Consider the following 13881-nt stretch of genomic DNA (forward strand, 5'->3'; position numbering starts at 1 on the left):
CTAGTTCCAGATCTTGAGGAAGCTGTCCCAGGACCCTGTTGCCACTGCCATGCCGTCATCAGTCACACCCAAGCAGCTCACTCGGTTATCATGACCAGCCAGGACACCTGCAAGGAGAGCCCAGGTTGAAACAGAGCAACTGACAGCACATGCTAGCTTAGACCTGACTGAAGATGCAATGGCTGGATGTCAGCCAATACCACAGTGATGTCCCTCAAGTACCCAATGAATATATAAGGAAACCCACTCCACATCTGACAGTACAATGTAACACTAGACGCTGTGGTTAATCTGGTAAAAAGAGCAGTAGACGCTGTGGTTAATCTGGTAAAAAGAGCAGTAGTAGTAACGAGTGCTGCTTTTAAATAACAGGCTCACACTCCATACTGCAACAAACCAAAGCATCAAATATGTGTGCATCCTAAAGAAGTCAGACGTGGGCCTCCTCTGATCCTTCCACGATGGAGTCAATACTGGTGAAGTATTCATGCCTCCACAGGGGTTCCTCCCTGCTGGAGCAGTGATGCCCGCTGTTCCCCCAGATGTGTGTCCGCTGTAAAGAATAGTAGACCTTCTATATGACCTATCAATATTACATATATCAATATCAATATTAAACTTCTGGCACTAAAACGGGAAGGTGCTTCCAGTTCAATGGTGTGTTAACAAAGTGTGTCTGTTCACTTGTGTAGCTGTGAGGACAACACCCAAGTCTATTATGTTGGAATCTAATGGGATCCACTGGTCTCAGTTAAGAGATTTTTGCTTCTTGGTTACATAAGGTGTGAGTTGTCTGTTTTGCATGTTGACTGATTCTGTTAATGTGCAAAAGTGACATGTCAAAATAATTTCTTCCATGCAGTATCTTGACTGTATCAGCTTACTTGTACAGCAGTAATGACATGCTACTCTTCAATGGAATGAAACACAAGCAGCTGCAACTACACTATGGTGTTTATTTACTTGTCTTATCTTTTGACCAATTTGGGAATGTTGTGTAGCTACCCAAACATTTCTCCCAGCACATCATTAACTGTGGAGTAATGGCACGAGCACTTTGAAATCACACACTTTGCGTGGTCCAGTGCTGGAACACACATCTGACGTGATAACGCCGTACCGTCTAAGGTGAACACTCAGGTCAGTGGGTTTCAGTCAACCTGCTCCAAAGTTTGAAAAGAAGGGTGAAGTTATTGTTGTACTAGCTTCTTGGTTTGGGGAAAAGTGTTCCCCGACACGTTGGCTGACTTTGACCCTTTTTTTTTTTTTTTACAGGAGCCATTTTAACATGAAACATGAGCAAACCCATCTAATGGCATGAATTCATCAGAAGAAATCTATCACCCAATTCAACAAAATGACCTGAAACTACAAATTCACTTTGGTTTCCTCCCCATTTCTGGGAAGCACTCAGCATCAGGTTCTGACATGAAACATACACGGATATGGATGAATAATTATCACTAGCAATTGTTATAAGTATGACTTTTTATGTTCTCTTATTGATACAATTATACAGGTTGTGATTACGCTGTTACAACAGCGATTACAAAATAACTCATTTCCAATGAATTAACTTTCACTGAAATTTAGTACAACTTGCTCCTGCTTATTAAAGTTGTGTTTTACTATCCCCTCAGTATCAGAATCAGAATGCCCTTTATTGGCATTTTACAATACAACATGTATAACGAGATTAGAGAGCTTCTCCCTTTCCAGTACATTACAAACATAACAAAAACAAGTATGATATTTTGTTCATATGTGTGGGCCTTTATATCTTTTTTTGTCATTAAATACTTATGGTCTGAGCCTTTTCTGTCAGGAAACCCCAGGAAACGGACAAATCAGCAAATCAGACAAATCAGCCTTGGTTATTTAGCATTACAATGGTTATGCAAGCCTGATCTTGTCCACCTCTGATGATACTACATTCAGAAAATTGATTGTCACTGTCTCGTCTATGGACAATGAAAATTGTTAAATTCCAAAACACATTGATACAACTGATAGAACAGTTTCAACAGACAGAACTCTGTGTACTGTCTGCTGCGTACCTGCACGGTCGGCCTTCAAAGTGTCCCAGACGTTGCAGTTGAAATCATCGTAGCCAGCCAGCAGTAGGCGGCCACTCTTGGAGAATGCCACAGAAGTGATACCGCAGATGATGTTATCGTGTGAGTAAACCATCAGCTCCTGGTCGGCACGCAGGTCAAACAGCCGGCAGGTAGCATCATCTGAGCCAGTGGCAAAGGCATTGCCATTGGGGAAGAACTGCAAAATAATTTTTAAACACACTGTTAGAGAGGTAAAAAGTCAGACACATTCCTTTTTACCTGCATCGCTTTGCTCATTATACCAGCTGCTGCTTTCAAGTTTGATTACTGTCACATTGACGATGTTTGGATATATGATGTCATTTGTCAGGATATCATTTCATTTCAAATATTAAAATATTTCTGTTTGCACGAGTTACCTTTGTAGATGAAAGTAAATTTTTAATTCAAAGCATATCCTCAATTCTGAAACCAAGAACTTTGTACGACCCTTGCGTTCCTCACACAAACAAAACATGAAGAGCGTTGAAAGAAAAACTAAGACTGGACATTTAAGGATGTGTGTATGGAACCTGTCAGATGTGTTTGCAGCCTTACACAGATGGCATTGATGTCTGACTCATGGCCAGTGAAGGTCTGTCGGCACATTCCTTCTCTGATGTCCCAAAGTTTGGCTGAAGCATCACAGGCTCCAGACACAAACAGCCTGGTGTCAGGCGCCAGAGACAGACTCATGACATCACCAGTGTGACCAGCAAATGTAGTCGTCTGCTGACCAGTTTCAATGTCCCACAGAGCGCTGCAAGGAAACACACAGAGGTTGAAGTCGAATTGAAGCTAGAATACCTACAGAGGAATCTGAGAAGGAAACCAGTCTAGTCCATGTTTGTAGAACTTAAGGGACTGGAAAAAAAACCCAGAACCGCTTCATTAAAACAAAGATTAATAATGAAAGCATGGAACAACAACTGAAATTTCACCAGCAGTTATGTAGAAGAGCAGCAGAAGTTGATCTTCACTGCTGGAGGCAAAACCTGGCACTGAAATGTTTTCGTCCTCATTCAGGGAATTAAAGGAATTTTTGGATAAAATGCTCATCCACTGCTAACTCCAAAACACTGTTTGCTCATGCGGAAATTACAACATTTTTCTAAATTACTGCAGTTCATTTTTTAAGCTTTAACGATTTTATTTTTTTAGCTTTCTGATATTTCCCTGATAACATTGAATGTATTAAGTACGTTTGGCTTAAAACACTGACACCTTTGACAGCAGCCAAATTAAGAATCAAACTCAAGTGTGTAATGCAAATAAAGCTCATCATTCCTCACTAATCACATGACTATAGCAGAATGTACCCGGAGAAAATCACAATAATTAAGAAATTGTCCTTGCTATCTTCTAATATCGTCCTACAGATGGCAGACTAAGCAAGACGACCACATGACATATGCAAACAAATACAAAAGCCTTGTAAAAATATTGTATTTGAAGTTTATAATGTTGGAGTGTGATGAATTTGAGTTAGAAATCTATTTAACAAATTGGAAATCTTTGAGGCTGTAGTTTGTGTAATGCTTTGCATGTAGTATCATGACTCACCAGGTGGTGTCTCCAGAGCTGGTGACAATCTGGTTGTCATCCAGGAAGCGACAGCACGACAGGTAACCTGACAGGAATCAGTCACACTAATTATTAAATGACTGATTTATGCAGAATTCTAGGAATCAAGCTCCTTATTTCCATATTGTCTGCACACAAACTGTCCTCACACAAGGCATCACAGAATGCTATCCATGCTGGATATGGGTGTGTGCAGGAGAAGACGTGACTGATTTAAAGACAACAAAAAACTGTAGGGCCTCTTCCTGTTCATGACTCCATAATTCATCTTTTACTAGCTGGAAGAGAGTGAGCACCCCTCCCTGTAGCTAGGGAACTAGTAAAGTGCTGACACACTTCCTACATCATGTGACACTGATCAGATGAATGCTTCTTGGCTATGTGCTCAACACGTAATGTTTGTGCTGGGAAAGATTTCAATCAGCCGTCAGTTTTGAAACGACCCATGTCTTGAATGGTACCAGTGTATCTATGACAATGTTACGTAAAAACACAGGCATAAGAGAAGGGCTTCCATCTAACCCAATGGAGGTTCATGGAGGAATATTACATAGCTAAGCCAACTTAATTTCAAAGTATTGAAAGATTTCACAGCAATTGTGAAGGGCTGTTATCGTACTTTTTATTCTATAGTACTTCATTATTCAAAAATAGAGACCTGCATACACAAACATCAAAAAATACAGCAATCGAGTGCAACGGCAGTGCAATAGTATACCATTTACTTGTCAAGAAAGGCAATTGATATCCCTTGTCTGCTTTGAGAACTCTGGCCATTCGGACTTTTGTGATCAGTAAAATTATAAAGATTTATCTAGAAATACATAATACATATGTTCCAGTGGCAGTAGGTTCGACTGGACCAAACCCTGTAAAAAGCCTTCAAAATCTGGTAAAATGAAAGTGTGACGCCCACCTGTGTGTCCAGCCAGCTCACGGCTGACACGCACATTCCCCTCACGGGTCTTCAGGTTGTAGATGGAGCAAATGTTGTCCAAGCCTCCACAGGCAACATAGTTCCCAGACGGGGCATAGGCGCATGTCATCACCCAAGAAGAGCGCAATGGAATGGCATGGACCTGGATGACAGGAGAATGACGTAATATTAGCTACTACAAAGTGACAAGGCACAATGCAAAAAAAAAAAAAAACACCATCGGACATCATGTTTTGTCATGTGCTCAGTACTGTCAATCTACAGGAAGCTAGCTTCCAGAAAAATAATTAGGAAGTATGATTAAAGCTGACTTATGCTTCAATGAGCATGTAAAGACAAAGAGTCTCACTCACTAACATTTGAACAGAAATGTTTGTACAATGTAATGTAAATGTTTTGATTCATGACACATGTACATTAGTTTTTTTTCACACATCCTTGTATGTTTGTGTATCAAAATCATTCTAAAGTGACAGGCAGGCTGGCTGCAAAAACTGAAATCATTTTGTTGGAGGTGGAAGCCAGAAACATTTTTCATATTGTAACCTCCTATTATGGGTCAGCGTTAACAGAAGTGGAAGGGCTGAAAATTCGGATTGTGGTGCACGACAAATAATTATTACAAAATAATAAGGTTTGACATCAAAGATTATGGCAAGAAATTAACTGCAATGAAAAAAATAGGGAAACGGTGGAAGAACAAAAGCAGATGAGACAGAGGATAACTGTCATCATTAGGAGGCATTTGGTCCATGAGAGAGAGAGCGAGAGAGAGAGACAGAGTTGCAATATCTATTCAGCCGAACAATTTAACACAACTGTTACATTTCAATATGAACATTCACCAATAAGCATACAACTAGCATTGCACCAAAAGTGACCACATAGAATGTGCACACAGTAATATTGTGTAAATGTACAAACATATGACAAGTGTTTTACCTTGTTTGTGGTGTAGCTGTCCCAGATAATAAGTTTTCCATCCTGAGAGGCACTGACCAAAAGCCTGATGGACAGAAAAATGAAAATAGTTGAACTTCTGAGTCCTTGAGACAATCATTCTGTACATGTCTTATCAGTTTAGACTGATAAGACATGTACAGGACAATGACAACATGTAGCTAATGTCTAACTTGTATCTATTCAGGACAGAACAAATATATTTCATAATTATGAGACGATGATACTCGGTTCCTGGTCTCTGTGCTCCTAGATAATACCAACTGAGTTATCCATACAGTCAGCTGTTTGACTATTCTGACAAATACTGTTGGAATGTTGGAATGTGCTACTAATATTTCGCTTGCACAGTTTGAGGAAAATCTACAATGAGCAAAACACAACCATAATAGACCACAAACACTTAACGGCACAAAATAAATAAAACTATATAAACTACTTAATACATGTTTTAAATATTGTACCTGAAAAGTTCATTTGTCAAGTTTGACAGGTAAAATAGTGTGTAAAAATATTGAAATATTATGGGTTATGGGTTTGATATATAAACTGAGAATGACGAAGTTGATCTGTGTGTGTGTGTGTGTGTTGGCCAGTCAAAGACAGAGAAGTTCCATTGGTTCCAAAGTTCTTATCGCCAGTTATGTTTATTGCACATGCTCTGAGCGCAACAACAATGAGAAGAGGATTTATCATGCAGTTCTAATTTCAGTCAGCAATGGTTCATATTCACCAGCCAACTGAGGGCGTTGATAAATAGTGAGTTTGCAGCTATACCACAAGCTTCACTAAGCCTGTGTACTTAACAATACTAAACTTGCATGGTGCCCTACTCAACAATGAAAAGCTGACGATGAGCACAAGAATCAGTATAAACCCTGTTTTTAAAACCAGACAGCTCTGGGTCCCTCTGTGGATCTGCTCTGCTGTCTAGGTCAATCCAATAAGAGTAACCACAGTGATGGTCCCAATGCACACAGGCACAGAAAAAGAAGTGAACTTGCTGAGGGAATATGCACATCTTAACTACCAGACTGGCAAGAGCATCCTGCTCACATTTAACGCCATGCCTGCCCTTGCACATATTGAAAATTAAAGCGTAAAAATAAATAATGCACAGAGCAACAAAGCACAGATTGTAGATACCATAAGCAGAGAAATATCCAAACTCCAAACCAAATTGCACATTATTTTCTGGTGCAACATGACATGTTAGCAAGAGATGGAGAAAGGGTTTATGTGCCATGTGGGAGATGAGGATGCAATGCTTTGATGTGTAAACTCAAAAAATAAATAAATAAATAAATAAACCTCTTGTTAGGCTGAAAAGTCAAGGCAATGTGCCTTGAACGAGCATTCCTTCTGACAGCCAGCAGGGGGCAAGCCCACTGGATGTAAAGAGCAGCACAGAACAGACTCTTGATGATTTTTTGTTTTTTTTCAGGAAATATCTGAGTTACACTAGTAGAATGCAGTTTGATGCTTATGTTATAAATTATGGGCCCATTAAGAGACAAAAAAGACCACAAGGTAGGGGCAGGGTATGATTTAGGGAGAGGCAACCTGGGGAATCCACTACTAGAACAACCTGAGCCATGTTAACATAAATTCCTTTTATATTTCGTGCAATGCTACTACGCCCTCTCGTTCTGTAATTATTACCCTCAGCTTGGACCATGTTTTAAGAAGTCAGGAAGCCATGCAGCTGCAATGTGTAGACTGGCAAGCAAAAACAAAACTTGAGCAGAAAAAAAAACTGGCAAGATAGTTTTCTTGACATGATCATTTTTGTATTTACTGACAATATGAACTGTGCTGCCACTGGGGTCTAATATCACTTGGCAGTTAAACACAAAACCGATTCTGAAACCCCACTGCTCCTCAGCAAAGGCAGTGGTGCTGGACACTTTGCAGTGGAGACACCTGAACAACTATACAAGTGAAAATTTCTGACAGTTAAGACAGGGCTATCAACTGTCAGGTAGTTTAATATTGTGGATCATTGGGTTTTGTTTACCATCTTTTGGCCTTTCACTTTTGTGTGAGCAATCTCTGTGACGTTCTGCAGAGGACTGACAATGGGCTGCTGATTTCTGTCAGGTGTGTAGGAGCAGGTGCCATCTAAAACCATCAGGACAAGGGCTCCTCGAGGACCAGGGTTCTGCACACCACACTTAACTGATGGATCATTATTGTTTGAAGTGTTTCTAAACTAAACTAATTTGGTGGGTGGAAAGTCAAATCTCTAATTTCAACTCATATCACCATCATATTTTAACTCCCTACTTTTATCCATCTCTGGGGTTGCTAAAAATAGGAGCTTAGTCTAGACTGTGGATCAAAACGTCTTCACACAACCTTCACTTAGGGTAGCTTAGCTCTAGCTCTGTCGCACACAGCTGCTTGTGTGAATGTTTCTATTGGAATAGTCTGTTTGCTAAGTGTCATGACATAACTGATGAATTGGTGCTATACAAATAAAATCTGATTTGACAGAAAAAAAAAAAAAAAAAAAAACAAGCCCCCTGGACTGTGAGACACTACCGGATGAAAGGAACAGAGAGTGAGAAACACAGCCATGCTACTTTTCATAGGCATTTGACCTGGAGGATGGTGGAGTAACATTGCAAATTTCCATGGTTTCTCTGTGGACTGATGCAAATCAGCACTACCGTTACTGGTTGGTTAGCTGCTAAGCTAAAGTCTACAACTCTAGAGGAAAAACCTCATGTTCACTGTTGCTTCACATGCCTTTGCTACCTAGTCTCAACACAACTCCAACAAAGGACGCCACTGAGTATCTCAACCTCCAGTGCAACAACATAGCATATACAGACACGAAACCATCATTTACCTAGGGATAGTGTGATAAATTCAAACCAAATAATCAATGCGCATTATCTTCTCTACTAGTGTTAGTATGATGTATCATTTTGGGACTAAAAAAGGGGGTGGGGGCGACTTGTTTACAGAAGATCTATTGTAAGACCTATTGTGGAATGCCATAACTTCAAAAGGACCCTGAGGACAAGTAACCAGAACAAAGACAGACTTACATGCTTTTATATCCATTTCCTGCATCTAGGCAAGAGGGGCAGAGGAGGGTGGTGGGATGAAATATTTAGCTAATGGAGTGAACAGAGTTGAATGAGATTACCTCGAATCAGTGCCCCAATGCATGGCATAGATTTTAGCCAGATGCCCTCTCAGTGTCCGTCTGGTGCGCATCTGAATTCGGCCAACGGGGTCAATGTTAGCTGTGATCTAACAGGATTAAGATCAGAGAAATTAACAAGAAGCAAAAGATGAGATACTTAAATAAAATTGACAGATTGCCTTCATACTTTATTAATACTTTACATTTTTATTCCAAACAGTGACAGCACACATTTCTTACCTGAGACAGGGTAGCATCTGCACACGCTTTCCTGGCATCCTGAAACATGACAAATCAGTTACAACAGCCCACAAAGTGTTAATCAAGGACTATGTCCCAGACTTGGAAAACTTTCAGTTATCACACCAGGTGCTGAGAACAGAAAAGTTCAGTGGCATTCATGATATATCTACATCTATACATCACACAAGATGATGAAATTATCTGACACTGCATTTTCATAATGTTTAACTTTGTGTGCATTGAAACAGAAGGATTTCAGAGCAGTGTTTTCTTCACCACCCTGTCTGAAGTGTCCCGATAGCAGGAAACCTAACTGAGAAATTGATAATGTCTTTGCATAACCATCATAGCAACTTGAGAAAAATTTAAGTGCAACATAAACTTACTCTGATCTGGTTCTTGAGCTGCTCAGCCTCCTGGCGTAACTGATCCAATTCACTCATTTTCCTCTGCTAATGGTGTGCTTCGCTCCGCCGCCTAGACTCTTGCAGATCTGGAGGAGGCAAACATGAGAGGCTGATTAATTCTAATCTAATGGTAATGTTACTCTGAATTCCAGTTGCACCAAAGACATTTCAGCTAACCCTTTGCCAAAGGTTTGAGACATGCATTCTGTTGACACTGTGACTTAAATTTCCCTTCAATGAAATCTCCAAGGCCCAGATAATGTTGAAGGGACTTCAAACAGCCAAATACTTTTTAGACAGCCATCATGCCAGCTTGACACAGTTACCTAGCAACAGGGACTTGGCAGCTTCTCCAGCCTTAAGATATCAAATGAAGAGGATGTTGAATTTCTTCTCTAACTCTCAATATACTACCCAGGTGCACATTGCAGTCACAGTCAATAACTGTCCGCCAACAGCCAACACAAAAATAAATTTGGAAACGTACCCCCTGCAGACTGGCGAAACAAAGCAAAGATTGAGAGTCCAGATATCAAAAAGGCAGAAAGGGTAGAACAAGAGACCAAACTGGGCTCCGTAAGAATGCTGGAAACCCAAAGTGCACAGTCGCTGGGAGTCTGGGAGGAGGTTTCCCTGCTCTGGCCTCTGGACTGTAAACTCTCCTCCAATGTCATTCTGTAATCCTGGGACACAGTTGATTCAGCTCCTCCAGGAAAATCCGGTTAAGACAAAACCTGCTGATGATCCTAAAAGCAGTGGCGATATCGCTGACCCCAATCCTCTGGTTGACGCCCTTAACACAGACACTTTCCCTTTCCCAAGTGAGAGGACAAATTTAATACAGAACAAATATCACAAGTTAACAATGATGAACTATGTCTTCCCATTCTCTGGCAACTTTGACACAGATGGATAACACGTTGTGAGAGATAATCCTCACTAGTTTCAGAGCCTATTCGCACAGCTTCTAATTTCAATTATCAAACAATATCATTGACATTCATTCATTCCAGTTACAGGTCACGGGTCATGCTGGATCCTATCCCAGCTGTCGACGGGTGGACGGTGGGGTATACCCTGGACGAGTCACCAGCTCATCTCAGGGCCACATGAAGGACAGACAACCATTCACACACACTCAACACCTACGGACAATTCAGAGAGACCTATTAACCTCAGCACGCTTTTGGAGTTGGGAGGAAGCCGGAGAACCCGGAGAGAAACCACGCAGACACGGGGAGCGCATGCAAACTCTACACACTAAGAGCCCAGGTCAGGAAGCACACCGGAGATCTTCTTGCTATGAGGCAACAGTGCGAACCACCGTATGGCCAGCATACAATTAATTTAATACTTTTACTTCCTCCTTACACATGCTATACAGCTACATACTTTATTGGAAATACTAGATAGCATATACTGTCTGTCAACTATTAGATGATTATGGCTGCCATTGTAAATAGCTTACCTGCCTGTTTTTGTTTCTATGGGTCCTTTGTCCAGGGTATGTTGAGACCTTCTGAATGAAAACCTTATCCTGAAGGCGTCCAACATCCCAGTAGCTAACTGCCACCTGATTGGCCAGTGCGGCTAAATGGGGCTGCATCTAAGCAAGGCGCTTTAACTGCCTAATCTTGGTGACAATAATGTCTCATGGTAATATCACTGGCTAATTCTTATCTTCACTTCAGTATCCCTTTGTACGAGGAAATGAAAATCACTAGTGGCATTTAACTAAACATGTCAATAGATCAGTAGATACTATAACCTGGCAAATAAACTCTGAAGCTTTTAGTTTTCAAATTTGTGTACTGGGCCTTTTTTTCCACCGACTGATGAGGTCTAGCTTCACCTTTCATATTCATTTCCCATTCTAAATACCTTTCTCTGGGACACAACTAGAGTTCCAATCACAATCGATAAACTCACAGTACAGGTTCTGAGGGGGTGTTACCAGGGTGAATTGGGTTGTTGAGATTGCCAAACATAAACCTTGAACGAATCAGTGTGTATGGCAACTGTCACAGATAAATAACTTGAAAATATTGGACATCAAATATAGTTATTTTTTTCTATGAATTCTTCTTCTTCTCCTTTCGGCTTTGTCCTCTTCAGGGGTTGCCACAGCGAATCATTGATTTCCATCTTTCCCTGTTCTCTGTATCCTCTACTCGGACTCCAACTACCTCCATGTCCTCCCTCACTGCATCTATAAACCTCCTCTTTGGCCTTCCTCTCTGTCTCCTACCTGGCAACTCCATCTCTAACATTCTCCTAGTTATTTTTTCTATGAATACTTCTGCAAAATGAGATTCCAAAGCATCATGCATCTATTCATCTCTTTATCATGATTAGCAAAGCCCTGGAGAACACTTTACCTGACCGGAAAAAAATGGGTAAACTTCTACACTGGCTGTGCTGTCATAACTTGAAGGATTGAGACATATAGATATATACTGCATCACATCCATCCAAATAACAATTCTGATCACTCAAGTATTTTTAACCAGCCCTGGGGAAGTTGATTAAAGAGTTTTTGCCTTCACTATTGGTTAAATTAGTTAAACGCGGACTTGGATGGCTAGGCAATGAAAATGTTTTTTGGGGCTTAAAGATCAGAAAAGATCTGCACTTCTGCGTGCAGATCTTTTCATTTGAAACAATACTTTTTCTAAAAGACTATATTTCATGTTTAGGTCAAATACAGCTTGATCAAATTAGTTCTATTTCTATTAACAAACTGAGGGGGTTCTTTGCTGGTGATTATTATTAGCATGAGAAGCTTGATTTAGAGGTCTCTGTTGCCTTGTGCTGCTGGTGGGAGTGCTGAAACCAATGTCGGCCCAACAGAGGCTGACTTTGAGGCCTTTTCTTTCTGCCAGCTATTTTTAGAGAAGTGGTGGGGGAGGAGGAGAGAGAAGAGGGAGGGAAGCAGACTTCACATTTTCCAGCCACTCCTATCAGCTCTGACATCTCAAGCGCAACACAGTGACAAGGAGAGAGGAAGTGTAATTTGACTCCATCGCACTAGCAGACTTCATTGGTATTTCTCTTCCCAAAACAGAAATTTATGCAAGGTGGGCTTCTTAAAGCAAGCCTATACAGTTAAATAGGGTAGAATCTGAAATGTTATGTAAATATGAAAACAGTGAAAAGGGTGTTATCCGATCAGATGTGCAAACATGCATCCATTTCCAACACTCAAATAAAAGCAAATGATAAATCCTTTCTCTTTGTTGACATATTAGTCATAGGATTTCCATCTGGTGTCAGAATGCATGAGTGACCGCTGATGATCAAATCTCACTTCCCTGCTCTGAAAACAAACCTCTGTCATGTTTGTGGCCGCATTCTTTCAACAGTGTGAGGAGGCAGCTATGCTTTTCAAATGTCTAGTCTGAAAGACCATAACGTGGATAAGAAATCACATGTTGAAGGAATCATTTTCCTCTGCGCAATGGAAAATAATTTCTTTCTGCAGCAGCCCAGTTTGCATATGTATTTAGTGAGGATGCTCTCGTCAGGAGTTTTGGGGCCTTTCGCTGGATGCACTGGTCTGCAGAAACAGACAACTGACCAAAGAGTGTATTTGAAAAATTTACTACTTTTTCAGCATTATTTGATAGATTCTTGAAAATATTGTGTGTGTGTGTGTGTGTGTGTGTGTGTGTGTGTGTGTGTGTGTGTGTGTGTATATATATATATATATATATATATATATATATATATATATATATATATATATATATATATATATATATATATATATATATATATATATATATATATATATATAAAGTATAATGGATCACTATTGCTCATTCGTCCTCCTAAAAGCAAAGCATATTCTTCCTCGTAATCAAAAGATGCACTTATGATATTATGAACTAATCACAGAAGGTTCAGTGTTGTGTTCAGGTCAGGAAAGGGACGCTGGCCAAAACATTGTGCTGCATATTTTTAAAAAGTAAAAATGATTTTAGTTTGGTAAATACGTGGTTATTTTTGACCATTTTTCAAACCTGTAAGAATGTAGCCACACATCTGGAATGTTGCCACCTCCAAAGGTAGACACAATTATCAGATCTAGCGAATCCTCAAAGGTCTCCTTCAGAGTTCATTTGACTTTGGGCTCACATTACCAAGGGGTTTCTATGGAAGATTTGGGTGGTTGAGACAGCCTCCTCCATGATGACATAAGGAGTAGAAAAGGCAATGAGATGTTCTGGTGCACAAGAGGATAGAGGCAAGAGAGCCAAGCTAGGGGATAGAGTCAGCTTAACCTAATGAGAGTGAACAAGCAGAGGACAATAGGGAGGGGAGCTAATTAACCCCTTGGTGAAAAGTAAGACTGAGCTTTTGAGAATTCATACTTTATATGAACTTCGTTGGAAGATGCTTGATTGTACAAACCTATATATGAATTTTACTGGAGAGTCAACACAAAACAAGCAAAACAAATAAATGTAACTGCACCTTCATGGCTTTCAAATATGG

At 40.3% G+C, this 13881-nt stretch overlaps 1 protein-coding gene across 1 annotated transcript; it reads right to left on the bottom strand.

Moving 5' to 3' along the window:
- Window positions 1–9420, bottom strand: LOC144738909 (guanine nucleotide-binding protein G(I)/G(S)/G(T) subunit beta-1). Its single transcript, XM_078621909.1, has 9 exons — window positions 9364–9420; window positions 8975–9013; window positions 8735–8841; window positions 5560–5623; window positions 4597–4759; window positions 3660–3726; window positions 2655–2856; window positions 2058–2274; window positions 1–107 (listed from the first exon to the last, which is right to left on the bottom strand). Exons 1-9 carry the CDS (start codon window positions 9418–9420, stop codon window positions 1–3), a joined length of 1023 nt encoding a protein of 340 aa, XP_078478035.1.
- Window positions 9421–13881: the final 4461 nt, after the last annotated feature.

Source organism: Lampetra planeri, unplaced genomic scaffold, assembly GCF_965212315.1.
Source record: "Lampetra planeri unplaced genomic scaffold, kcLamPlan1.2.h2 scaffold_1219, whole genome shotgun sequence".
NCBI classification, from domain to species: Eukaryota; Metazoa; Chordata; class Hyperoartia; order Petromyzontiformes; family Petromyzontidae; genus Lampetra; species Lampetra planeri.